This window comes from Aethalodelphis obliquidens, unplaced genomic scaffold (genome assembly GCF_003676395.1).
Source record: "Aethalodelphis obliquidens isolate GAN/ISIS:26980383/991018 unplaced genomic scaffold, ASM367639v1 scaffold40, whole genome shotgun sequence".
NCBI classification, from domain to species: Eukaryota; Metazoa; Chordata; class Mammalia; order Artiodactyla; family Delphinidae; genus Aethalodelphis; species Aethalodelphis obliquidens.
Window position 1 is genome coordinate 13,641,343 of NW_020837984.1, and position 14,239 is coordinate 13,655,581.

At 47.1% G+C, this 14,239-nt stretch overlaps 1 protein-coding gene across 1 annotated transcript; it reads left to right on the forward strand.

Moving 5' to 3' along the window:
• Positions 1 to 759: 759 nt before the first annotated feature.
• Positions 760 to 11,435, forward strand: LOC113633479 (gastrokine-3-like). The gene is given in 6 exon segments (XM_027131636.1): positions 760 to 943; positions 7,267 to 7,391; positions 9,003 to 9,063; positions 9,066 to 9,106; positions 10,291 to 10,432; positions 11,341 to 11,435. Coding segments are annotated over 6 exon segments (648 nt in total).
• Positions 11,436 to 14,239: the final 2,804 nt, after the last annotated feature.

Genomic DNA, 14,239 nt, shown 5'->3' on the forward strand with positions numbered 1-14,239 from the left:
CATGCCCTTGGCCTTGGAGGCATCTCAAGAGGCTCCTTGTGGGTGACAGTAGAACCGAGAAAGGTGCCACGGGCGGGGCCGCAGCAGATGCGGGGAATGCTGTGAGGCAGGCAGAGCCCAGTGGGTCGGGGCAGGTGTGCAGGTTGGGAAGTTCCAGGAAGGGAGTAAGGGTCACAGAGGGAGGCGCCCTGGCCTGGGAGTAGAATCAGGTGGCAGGGAGTCTGGGGCCCAAAAGAGTTGGTGCTCCAGGGAGGCAGATGTCCAGGGTCAGGGAGACCTGTGGGGCTGGGTTAGGACCGGGCCCTCAGGACCCGAGGCAGGACCCTGGAGCTGAAAAAACTGGGGAGCTGAGCTCACAGCCAAGTCCGCTGCTCAGGTACAAGACCATTATTGGGTCCGGATATAAAATAAAGCCCCAATCCTGAGGAATAGGACAAGGGCTCAGTCACCAGATCCCTGAGTCACCAGAACCTTGAAGCAACTGGCTCAAGGCTGCCGGAATTAGCATGGCCTAGAGCACAAGGGATTCCAAAGTCTGGGTCATGGTTGAGTGTGACTGTGGTCCTGCTGACCCACGAGGCATGAACTGATCTCCGGGAAAACCACAAGGTCCCTGCCTGCCTATCTTTGAACAGCCCCTCACCTGCTTCCTGTTGCATCTTCTCTCCCCGAGCCCTACCAGGTAATCAGATAGCGACAACCACCTGACCACGTCAAAGCTTCCCACGCCCTCAGCACCTTGAACATCGACCCACCCAAATGTTCTTGGAAGGTCCCACCTGCTTTGAAAGCCCCACCAACTTCCCATTCAACCCCAGTCATCCCATCCTTGAAACGATAACCTTCTTTGTCCCAGTTTCCCCATCTCTGACTGACAAAAAGTGTTACCTTGGTGAAGCAGATGAGTTGGAGGAGAAGCCTGGAGTCATGGATGCCATCAGAAGTGAGGTGAAGATGATGATGTTGGGAGGAGAGAAAAGGCAGATGTGAGATATGTCACAAAGGAAAAATTCAGAGCTTTAGGGAACACCTAAATTAGGGAAAGGAGAGGGAGACACACAGAAGTGACACTAAGATTTTGAACATAGGGATGACGGACCTGCACACATTTTCCTGCTGTCGCTTTGAATTTTAGCTTTCACTAATTTTGTTTTCCTTTTGTCTAGTGTGGAGAAGTCTGAAATCTGCACGAGGATGAAGCGGAAAGAGCCCTGGGCTTGGCACGGAGGGTGTGGGCACTGCATCCTCCCAGACTAGCTGCATGTCTTCATGTTTCATTCGTTCACCTCTAAAATGGGGAAAGATCACCTTCATCACCTATTCCAAGGGAAATAATGTAAATGAAATATTTGTAAACTGTGCAAAATAAATAAGTGTAAGGTGTTGCATGCAGATAATTGCCGTCTCACTCTGCCACAAGCATTCTCCTCTCTCAAGGGCTTCCTGGCTTCCCAGGTCTCTCATGAGGGACCCGAGTTTCACCTTCTTTGCTCCTACCGCCGCCCTGTGGCTACTTTTCGAATTGCATGATACAGTTAGGGATGCTAAGCAAGAAGGGAAAAAATGACAAGTTTACAAATAGAAAAGTATTTGTTAAGTCTTCCCAAGTTAGTTAATAAATTCAACGCATTGCCAATCAAAAGCTCCTAATAAGTTGATTCTAAATTCCTATGGAAGACTGAATTGGTAAGAATAGTCAAGACAGATTTGAAAAATAAGAATAAAGAGGGGGAGGGCTTCCCTGGTGGCACAGTGGTTGAGAGTCCGCCTGCCGATGCAGGGGGCACGGGTTCGTTCCCCGGTCCGGGAAGATCCCACAAGCCGCGGAGCAGCTGGGCCTGTGAGCCATGGCCGCTGAGCCTGCGCGTCCGGAGCCTGTGCTCCGCAACGGGAGAGGCCACAACAGTGAGAGGCCCGCATACCGGGAAAAAAAAAAAAAGGGGGGGAAGAAAAACATGTTAGAAAGCTATAGTTATACAAACTGGGATATTGTCACAAGAGTAAGTAGATGGATCAGGGTAGCACAATGGAAAATCCAGAAAGATCTCTGAATATATGGGAATTTAGCATACAATAAAGATGCTACTTTAAATAAAAGGGGGAAGAATTCAATAAATGGGATTAGGACAACTGACTGCCCATTAAGACCTAAGTGACACTGTCATAAAACTTACTCCTAAACGAATTGTAGAGCTAAACTTACAAAACACAATTATATAGTATTAAAGGAAAATATCTGGGGAGTAACAAAGACTTCAAAAAATTTTAAAACACACAAAACAAAACCATAGCCTAAGTGATTGATAAAATTGATTACATCAACATTCTAAAAATTCTGTTCATCAAAAGAGTGTAAACAAAGTTAAATAAGTGAAAGTATGAGAGAAGAATTTTGCAACAAATGAATATTATATAAAGAAATCCCACAAATGAATTTTTAAATGACTCAGAACAGGAGCAAAGTATAAAAATAAGCAAGTCAAAAGAAAAGCAAATGGCCAATAAACTTACGAAAATATTCACTTAATAATCCAAGAAATGCAAAGTAAAACAACTATCATGTCATTTTCACCAATTCGACTGCAAAAATTGAAAACATTTAACTGTCAGAGAGAGTCTGGGAAAAGGACACTCATTTTGTGTTGGTGAATAGTGTAATTATTCAATAAACTATGTTATATCTATATTGTGCACAAATGGAAAAGGATGAGGGAGATCTTAGCGCATGACATAGTACAATCTCCAGATGTGTTGAATGAAAAATCACATTGAAATGAAATACGTATAGTACGATACTATTCATGTGAACCATTAGAAACGCTACAGATTTTCTGTGGATGCCGGTGGGCATGTGTGTATGTGCGTGTAGGTACGCACAAGCAAAATGTCCCACCAGATGTTCACCAAACAAAATACGGTAGTCACCTTTGGAGAGGAGATGGGAATTGAGGTACTGGTCAAAAGGGACGCTAGCCTTAACTTTCATGTTTTAAAAGGATGCATTATTTGTGTAATTAGAGACTTATTTAAGGAAGAAACTGACTAACGTGATAGATGGTATTTTCCAAAGATGGCCACAACGATATGTCCCATCCCTCCTGCTCTTGGTAATGTGAACTTGCCGATCCCCACCTCCATCAGCTTTCAAATATCAGAGCTGGCATCCAAAGCCAGATAATCTAGATGACATCCAAGCTAAGCCTATGACCACTATCCAACACTGCTCTGGCTAATTAACCCTTACAACAATCCTATAAGGTAATACTGCTAACATACCCATTTTACAGAAGAGGAAACTGAGGCTCACACAGGAATTACAAATAGCAAGGAACTAGTTAAGAAAAGAAAGAAGAAAGAAAATGTCATGGAAAAATATTCAGTCATCTCATCTATAATCAAGGAGATACAACTAAAACAAAAATAACATTTGATGTCATACTTAAACCATTAAAACTTTTAAAAAAGAATAATGTTTATTGACATAAAATTTGTATATGCATACATTATGGGTGAAAGTGCAAATAAACACAATACTTTGAAAAGCATTTGGGCATGGTGTATCATGAATCATAATGTGTTTCAAACACATAATGTGTTTCAATTTCAATCTACTTCTGGGAGTTTATCTTATAGAAATAATACAAAAGAATAAAAATGTTTTCACACCAAGACATTCATTGCAACATTATGCATATAATTAGAAAAAAACCCTTTTGGATTTTGTATTTGTATATCCTCTGCTTCCCCCTGCTTTTTAAAGGTCTTTAAATGATTAACTGAAATATATCGTTATAAAAAAAGCAGAACACCACATTTATTTATGGAAGTTATATTAATAAATTCCCATGGGAAAATACCAGGAGAAATTATTCAAGAATAATCATAACTTTGTGAGAGTATTGGGGTGAACTTTATCTTCAAGATGCTTAGTAATGTTCTCATCCTGTTTAAAGATTTATTTTATTTTTTTACAGTAGCACCTTGTTGTTTATCCATTCTATATATAAAAGCTTACATCTGCTAACCCCAAACTCCCACTCCATCCCTCTCCCAACCCTCTCCCCACTGGCAACCACCAGTCTGTCCTCTATGTCCATGTAGGACAAAACTGTTATGATGCTTGTCTGTCTGCCAATCTCTTTCCCTAAATCATAGTTTTTGCCTTAAAGAGGCTGGGGCCAGGAAACCCCACCCTACAGTCTGGCACCGGATGGGTTTCTTCCTGCCACTGGGTATGATGCCGGCAGGCAATAAAGCATCAGGCCATCCAGAAGCTCGTGGGCCCCTCCCCTGTGCCCACGGAGGGGAGTCAGGCCTGGAACGTCCACGGTCCACAGTCCCAGCCCTGCATGTCTGGCATTCTTCATCATCCAGGCCTGTCTGCCGGCAGCCGAGGTCCTTGACAGTTGGTTCATCTGCAGTGGGGTTTAAAGCCAATGTCTGCAACTACATTATTCTGTTATCTAGATGGAGGATTAACACCTCTATTGATTTGATGGGGAAAATGGCTCTGAAATCCCCCTTGACAAGCTCTCTCTTTATCAAGAAACCACTCCGATCTCACCCACTTAGCAATTCACAGTAAGTGCCTATATGAACTGAAATTAGGCAGCTCCCAACCTGCCCGCTCTGTCCAACCCCAAGAGACAAGGTAGCAATAACTCAAGCCTGGAGCCTCACCCTCACCCCAAGGGCCTGGAATGAATCTGAAATGAAGCTCATAAAACCCAGGCCCGCTTTCAGAACCCTTATTACTGGGAGATAACACGTCTCCACGTTCACTCCTACTGGCCTCCAATCCGTTCTCCGCAGAGAGCTAGAAGAGGTTTTTTAAAGACCCTCTGGTGGCTCCCATCACACAGACAATAGAAAATCACCCAGGCCCAGCCTCCACGGCCGCCCCCCCTGCACCCCCCACCTTTCCCGCCAAGCCTTGGCACTTTTCCCAGCCTCCGCTGGGGACACCCTCCTGCAGAGTGACCCACGCAGCCTGGTTCGCCAGGCGCTTTGCTCTGGCACTCAAGAAACCTCTTGGTCCCCAGCAAACCCAAACCGTGGATCAGGCTGCTTCCCCACCCAACCCCACACATCTAACTGGCCACACCCAGGCTTCTGGAAGGTCTTAGCCCAAAAGTCACTTCTCAGAAAGGCCTGACCCTTCCCCAACTACTCCCCCGGCATCTGAATTGGGTCCTCATTGCTATTGTCTCTCGTGACACTCTTTTTGGTTGAGGGCACTTACGGAAATTATTTACTGCTTCACTCACCGTCATTGGTTGAGGACCTAGGTGCTATTGGTTCATGGGCTGGGGATACAGCAGTAAACAAAGCAGAGAGAAGTCCCTAACTTCAGAGTGCTTACATCCTACAGGAAGAAACGGTATGAGTTTTAGAGGCAAACTGTATAGACTGATCAGTGTGACAGAGAAAAAGAAAGCAAGAGGGGAAAGAGAATGTCAGGGGTGGCATCCTCAGTCTTAGACAGGGCTCCCAGGGAGGTTACATCTTGATCACAAAAGATGAGGAAGTGTCTTTATTCCCATCCTGCCAGACCTACTAGAGAATGGACTTGAGGATACGGGGAGGGGGAAGGGTAAGCTGGGACGAAGTGAGAGAGTGGCATGGACATATACACACTACCAAATGTAAAATAGATAGCTAGTGGGAAGCAGCTGCATAGCACAGGGAGATCAGCTCGGTGCTTTGTGACCACCTAGAGGGGTGGGGTAAGGAGGGTGGGAGGGAGACGCAAGAGGGAAGAGATATGAGAACATATGTATATGTATAACTGATTCACTTTGTTATAAAGAAGAAGCTAACACACCATTGTAAAGCAATTATACTCCAATAAAGATGTTTAAAAAAAAGGATGAAGAAGCAAAACTCAGATTCCTGGGAGTAAACGTTCCAGACAGATGGAACAAAACGTGCAAAGGCCCTGAGCAAAGAACAGTGAAGAAGCCAGAGTAGCAGGAGCTGACAGGTGAGAGGAACACGAGTTGCAAGTGAAGGCAGAGAGGTAACAGGGGTCTGACCCTGTGGGACCCAGTAGGTCTCGGTAACTCATGTGGCTTTTATACTGCATGAGCTAGGAAGCTACAGCTGGGTTTGGTCTGCCTTGGGATTTAACCAGCGTGCTCTGACAAACACTTGTTAGGAGGCTTTCAAAAGATTCCGGGGGGGCGGATTAAACGAGGGTAGTAGTAGCAGAGTTGATGAGAAGTTATTTAATTCTGTATATATTTTGAAGGTACAGCTGAAAAGATTTGAAATAAACTGATTAAAATCTGAGATCAAGACAAAAGACCTCCATAGCACATACCAGTTATAAGAAATCTGGGTTCTGGAAATGGCTCTCTTATTTCAGAGGCCTTCAGGAGCCCTGTGAAGTCAACGCAGGAGACGAGCACAAAAGGATGTGGGATCCCTAGAGATCACAGAAGTTCCTACTGCGGTCACTGGTTCAAAAAGAAGTCACTGCAGATGCAAGAAAGCTGGTCCCTTGTCTAAAGAGATGTATTCCCTCAAGATCCTAAACCCAGAGAATGTCTATGTAGACAGGGTCCTCTTCTCTCTGGAAAAGCACAAGGCAAAATGTTGGAGCAGGCAAGGCTTTCTTTGGCATTTATAATGAACGTGTTCCACATCTTATATTCTCGTAGTCCAAGCTTCCATCCCATTCAATCAAAGCATTGTTGACTGGGATGTTGACCATACCTCGAAAGGCATGGACAATGGATGCCTGGGTCCCAGCAGATCCATCCAGTGGACGGCTGTCACTGATGTTCTGGAGATCAGGCTTAGCCCAAAGACACTACTGAAACTGCCCTTAACGAATCTAATGACTGTTACAACGCTAAATGCGAAGGTCATTTCTCAGACCTCTTATCTGAGAAAACAGCAGCATTTGACACCGTTGTGGCCCTCAGTGAGCCTCCGGGACACACACGTTTGCCTGTTCGTTTCCATCATTCTGGCCAGCCTTCTCCCTTTCACTTCCCCAGCCTCGAAATGTGGATGGTCCTAGACCTTAGTCCTTGGACCTTTCCTCTTTTCTGTCTACACTTAGCTCACTTAGTGATTTCACCCACCATGTGATGGCTTTGAATACAGTCTCGGCTCTAAACATTCCCAGGTGTGTATGTCCAGCCCAACTCTCTCTCTCGACCCCAGACTCACGCATCCAATTCTCTACTTGATGCCTAATCATCTGAAAGTCAACACGTTCAGAACTGATCTCCACCCCCGCCCACCTGCTGCCCACAGGCTCCATCTCAGTGAATGGAGCCGCCATCCTTCTCTCCACTAAGGTCAGTGCTATTGGAGTCATCTTGACTCTTCTTTCCTTCCCACCCATATCTCTGTATCTCTGTATCTTGGACTACGAGAATGTAAGATGTGGAACACGTTCATTATAAATGCCGAAGAAAGCCTTGCCTGCTCCAGCATTTTGCCTTGTGCTTTTCCAGAGAGAAGAGGACCCTGTCTACATAGACATTCTCTGGGTTTAGGATCTTGAGGGAATACATCTCTTTAGACAAGGGACCAGCTTTCTTGCATCTGCAGTGACTTCTTTTTGAGCCAGTGACCGCAGTGGGAACTTCTGTGATCTCTAGGGATCCCACATCCTTTTGTGTTCGTCTCCTGTGTTGACTTCACAGGGCTCCTGAAGGCCTCTGAAATAAGAGAGCCATTTCCAGAACCCAGATTTCTTATAACTGGTATGTGCTATGGAGGTCTTTTGTCTTGATCTCAGATTTTAATCAGTTTATTTCAAAAGCAGGAGAGTAATTTATTTTCACTTTTAGAAACCTCGCTTCCACTTGCCCAGATGGTTGGGTACGGTGAGGTAGGACCTGGCAGAAAGAGGCAGGATTGGGGAGGGACACCTCCCTGATAGTAAAGCTCTATAACCAGAGATATGGCTCAGCCTTTGTGTACCTCGGTTTCCTCATTTGTCAAGCAGAATCAACAGCTGTCTTTCCTACTGGAAAGGACTCTGAGAGGATTAAATGAAGGAAAAGCCCACACTCCTTACTCCCTGGATGGGCTTCTGCTGTCCAGCCCCTGCTGTTTGGAAGCTCCCCTCCTACTTGCACACTGGACATCTCAGGACACACCCCGCAAACACAGGCTTTCTCTCTGCGCCTGCCTGGACCTCCCATGCTCTCCTTCCCAAACACCATGCCCCTCACTCTTCACCTGATCTGCTCCTGATTTCCTTGAGGACACGGTTCCCTAGTCCTCCTTAAAGGGAGGCAGTCCAGGGATTTCCAACTCTGTTTTAAGCCATAGAGACTTTTCTTCCAACGAAAGATGTCACAAAATGCCACTCTATGGAATGGAAGTCAGAACTGGAGGAGGGAGGTGGGCTCAGTCAGACTCAGCTGGAGAACCTCGGCTTTACTGCAAAACTCAGAGAGGCTGAAGGTCAGGTCCAGGGCCACGTAAGAGGTGGTCAGTGGCAGACCCAGAGCCAGGATCTGAGTCTAGAGGTCTGGACCGAGGCCTCTCCTCACCCTGTACCTCCAGAGAGCACTCTATCTCACACACTGGCTTCACAAGCAGGCAGTATCTTGTCTCATCCTTTCATGGCATCCCTGTGGGAGAGCGTCTGTTTTCCTGCTTTACAGATGGGGAAGCTGAGGGTCATGGAGGCGGCTGAGGGCCATGAACAGAACCTTATATTTAGCTTTGTTTCTGGGGCTGACGCCCTACCCATCCAGTCCCACTAGTCTGTTAAGGGTATGCAGAGTGCCCCGGGGGATACCTTCCCATGGTGCCTGCAGCAGCGACAGTGCCACGGCCCCTCGGGGGCAGCAGGGCCCTGTGTGCACTGTCAGTCCTGCTGCTAGCGCTTTGCTCTGCTGCCCAGGGCCGCGCTATGCCGGGATGCTCAATGCCACAGTCTGAAGGACCAGCTATGTGCAGCACTGATGGCAAGCAGGAGGCCACTATATTGTGACTGAATGGATGACAGTGTTCTGCTGTGTTGCTTTAAGGCCCTTCTGGTGGCTAAGCTGTTTAGCAAGATGGCCTGTGTCCTAGCCAAGATGGATGAAGCTGTCCAACTTTGGACGATGTTAGTAAGGCCCTGGACCACCAGGTAAGTGAAACCAGTTCACTGTGGTCCCCTCCTAGTTTGGTATTTTCCAACTCTACATCCTGACCTCCTAGGATGGTGCTGTATACAGAGGGGAATTCAGTTCATACTTGTTCTTCATGCGCATGAAATTCTATCACCGTGCAAAGGACTCCAAGTTCAGTCCATGGCCCATTTAAATTACATCATATGAATGAAAATGGACCAATGAAAACTCCATACAATGACATAATTTTAGTTTATTCCAAAAGGGGTGTGAGCTACATGTTAGTGGATATAAGTCGTTGAATATAAATATTAGAGTGAACTAATAGAGTATTTTTACCCTCATGCCTTCTCTCCTCCCCTGCACACCCTTTGCACACATACACACGTGTTATCTTTAGTTTAAAATGAACCCAGACTGCTGAAACTCTCTCCCTCCCAGCCTCTTAAATGACAAGGGCTGTCAAATAAATTCAAAAGCAGCAGGAGGTCCTTGGCAAATCATAGAAACCTGGCACCATTTGCTTAAATAACCCGTCCAGGACATTTGGGCAAAATGAATGCTGATTCTTGGGGAAAAAAATGCATTTTGGGTCACATAAAAATAAAACAGGGGCTTCCCTGGTGGCGCAGTGGTTGAGAGTCCGCCTGCCGATGCAGGGGACGCGGGATCGTGCCCCGGTCCGGGAAGATCCCACGTGCCGCGGAGCGGCTGGGCCCGTGAGCCACGGCCGCTGAGCCTGCAAGTCCGAAGCCTGTGCTCCGCAACGGGAGAGGCCACAACAGTGAGAGGCCTGCGTACCGCAAAAAAAAATAAATAAATAAAATAAAAATAAATAAAACAATTTGTCAATTTTTTTAAAGAGAGGTAGAAAGTATTCCCATCATCTGATTTATAACAAGTAAATGCATGATATAAATGAAACACATAATTTTAGAGATGAGAAAAGCACTGGAGGCTGGAAGAGTTGAGAATTTAAGGGTGAAAGGAGTACAGCGTTACAGGGACACACAGGCTCACACACAGATTTTTTTGGAGTAATGTCATCACCTTGTGGTCAGACAGGGTATTGCTGCTATAGACAAAACTCAAGGGCAAGTTCACGGCTATTTTTGCGCACTGGAATAGGTTTCTCGCTCTTCTTCCTTGCTGCACCACCTCTATCTGCTGTCTCACCGTTTTGAAATGTCACCTCTTCCAGGCTTTAAAGCATTATCCATCCACTCGAGGCCTGACCTACACTGTTTTACCCAGCCGGATCAAGGACTTAGCCCAGTACGGAGTGCCCATCAAGGACGTGTGCCGACAGGTCCCCACCTACTTTGTCCAAGAGCAAAAAGAAGGTGTGTTAATAACTTAACTAGAAACTCAAGACCATGGTTGAGGCAAATGGTGCAGTATGATTTTTAGGTGCTTAGCAAATTCTAATGACAGTTTTCTTTGCTACTGGGTATAAAAATAATGAGCCCTGAAATGCATTTCCCCCCGGTGGCAGCGAAGATTTCCTGATACCAGGGATCACTGAGAACAGGCAGCAGAGTTAACTTGGCTTTACCAGAAGGTTGAGGACAGTCATTTCACCAACGGGATTTGACAGCTGGTGATACTCTCACCTGACCCAAAGTTTCATCCTCTCCTCCCCTCCCCCTGCCCAAGCAGCACTGTGTCGGGCATCCCCCATAGGAGGCCCACTTCTTTGGGGTTCTCAGTCCTCCTCTTTCTCTGGCTGTCCAGATGCCGGAAGGCAGGACCCTGATAGTTATAGACCACATGCTGGGAAAGGAACGGCTCAGTGGCTAGCATCCCTGCTGGGGATATGGCTGGGGGATCAATGGTGACGGGATTGGAAAGCTACCAGATAAGACTGCAAAATCTGCCTGCTGCTCCAGATAGAGTCAGTAACCACTTCCCATTAAGCTGTTGCCTGTCACTTACATCTTAGCATAAACTAACCCATTGAACAAGGCTTCTTCATAACAGGAACTTCCAGCAGGAAAACACAGAGAGCTTGAGAAGCTGGGGGGTTAAAAAGGGTGCTTAAAGAGCAATAAAAGAAATAGGAAAAGGCATACGGAACCGGTTAGTGCAGCACCGATGAGATCTTCCATTTTGGTCCCAAGTCTCTGGCTAGTCAAGTTGTCTTGAACATCACATCTAACTTAGGTGCAACTCATAATATATCCACTCTACTTAGGGGTCTTAGAGCGATTAAGTGATCTTTTAAATAAAATGCTTCTCTTTCTTCTTAAAGGTACTGCACTGGCTATTGACCCCAATTCCTGTTTCCAAGTCCAAATTCTGTCCTTCCTGAGACTCTCCATCTATGGGGAGCTCCCTGGGCTCTGAACCTCCAGGTCGGCCACGTGGAGAGCGGACCTGCCTGGATGGGACCGCTGACCTGAACCCAGAGCTCAGGGACCCAGCCCACCTCTGCCGATGGGAAGCAGTTCATTTCAGACATCCACCTTCTACTTTTTGACCCAAGATCTAGCTCTGTAATCTAAAAACGGGATACACTTTCTCCCTCTGGATTAGAACAATAAAGTTTCTTGCCTCCCTGGTCTAGCAGATGAGCCCTCCCTGCCTGCACTGTCCTCTCTCGAGTTACTGGGTTCCCATCCATGTGCCGTCCACGCCATCACACACCAACGTGGTGCAATGGAGGACGTGTCTCTCCTAGAATGTCTCATTTCCAAGGGCCTCTCTTTAGGGTGGCCTTTGACGAATCCCTTCAGAATTTGGGCCGTAAATAAATAAATAACAAAAAGGCACTAGCCACAGCACAGACTTAAGCTTTCGGGTCTGAGGTCACATCTCTGTCACCTGCAAATTGATGGTGAGTTCTAAGGAGGCCTATTCTGGGCCAGCCGGCACCATGAAAATCCCTGGGATCCAAGCGTATGAACGAGGCCTCCCAGACCTCTCTTTGGAACTGCTCTAAACCCCTTTGTGGGAACCCCCAGGTATTTCTCTCTGTTACAAATGAATAAGGGACCTGGCCTCTTTGCACTGGTCCTTTAACTGTCCATCCTTATAGCTGGGAAGGACAGAAAGTGAGCCTCCCCCACAGCACACAGAACATCCCTGGTCCCCTCACCTTAGATGCCGGGATAAACAAGGAAAGAGTACTGGAAATACAGACACAGATGTCCACCGAAGGTCGTGCTGGAGTTTGGAGTAAATAGGACAGGACCGGGGTGGGGTGGGCTGAACAGCACACGCGGGTGGAGTGGAAGGCCTCAGGGTGACCTCAGCACCGATCTGCCAAAGAAAGAGCTGAGCGCAAGCTTTGCAGAGTCATGATGTGATGTGGTTACCTACAGTCATGAATGGAAAAGTGACTGCATGGGAAAGGCCCAAGATAAACCTCTAACTGGGCTTCAATAAGTTATGGTTGGGCAGGCCAGGGGCTCTGAAACTATGGATTTGGTCACATGCAGCTTGTCGAGGATACGGCAGAGGGAGATACCTGCACAGAGCATTCAGGGTAGAAGTATCGGATGTGACAGGCCAAGGCTTGGTCGACCAGAGGCCCAGAGAGGACCACAAAGCAGGGTCCGGCCCCCAGGGCTTGGCCCAGTGAGTCCCGGAGTTAAGTCCCCATGGCTATCAGTCCATCCTTGACCAGTATCTGCCGTATCCCTGACCTCTATCCTCCAGCAACTTCAGGACCTGTCCCTGTCTGGTCCCATGTGCCTGAGTCCCTGTTACCGTTGTCTGGACCCCTGTTCCCGAGTCCTCTGCGATGGCATGTGGGCTGCTGTCTACTGACAGCTCTGATGTCCATCGAGCCTTCCCCTCCGGACTTCTGAGCTTCAGCTGCTCCTGAATTTCCCATCATCTCCGGGTTCCACCTGATCATTATAACATACCTGTTACTTCCGGGAGACTTCAGACAACCCCAACCCCCAGGCACCCACCTGCTTATCTCCATCTGTTACCATCCCTGCAGACACTCTGCCAGCTAGACTGCTTTCCTCCAGGAAAATCTAGGTTCAAGGCCTGCTGCCCTCCTATGAGTCACCACCCTTGGCTGTCGTTGACTCCCCCGTAATAGCTCTGTACCAGCTCTGAGAAACTATAAGTACAGCCTTCTAGACCTTACAGGGCTTGTCAAGGTAGATTTTGGTCCTTCAGGTTACAAGCTCAATCTTTATCTTATAAAGAATCTTCTGTGCATGCAACAGGATTTAGATCCTTTGGGAGCTGGGATTGGAAGGAACACAATTCCAAAATGTCATAGGCTGGGTGACTTGTGAACGACAAGCATTTATTTCTCACAGTTTTGGAGGCTGGGAAGTCCAAGATACAGGCACCAGCGAATTTGGTGTCTGGTGCGGGCCCACTTCCTTCACGGACAGCTGTCTTCTCACGGTGTCCTAATAAGGTGGGAGGGACAAGGGAGCACTCTAGGGCCTCTATTCTAAGGGACTAATCTCATTACATTGGGGATTAGGTTTCAACATATGAATTCTAGGGAGTCATAAACATTCTAGTCTACAGCATCACCCTACTGATGACCACTGTTAACGTTTATCCTTGAGTTCACCTAACCCATCACTCGATGAAATTTACCATATTTGAATCTCAAACCAGTGCCCATCATCCTGCCCCAAACGTATTCCATGTGTATCAAGACCACGTGCCTTCTGTTTAAAATACAATCACGCTGATATTCACACCAGACTGTTTCCTCTATCTGTGATTGAGGAACTCAAGCTTCTTGCTAAGTCCTTGGCGATAATCTTGGAGTGTCCCTGGAAGGGCCTAGGAAGTAGCTAAGAATTAGCTCACTCATCTTCTAAGCGGGGAAATCTTTTACTCTCTCTCTTTTTTTTTTTTCCTTTTTTCCTGTCTCGGCACAGCTGCTGTTACTGACCTCTGCCGACGTCTCCAATGCTGCCTCTTAGGACTGGGCTGAGGGGACTGGGAACCCACAGCCTGCTGTGCTCACAGCTGAGCCATCCCCACCACCTGCCGCTCCCCCACTGACCACGCGGCCTGGGCAGACGCCTCCGTCTCAGCCTCAGCAGCCAGAGGAACTTGGGCCTCTGGACTCATCTCGAAATAAGGAACTGTGTCTCTCCCGTCGCTTTGGTGTCGGTCGTTCACACTGCTGCAACATATGCGCTGGTTTCTTAGTGAAAAAC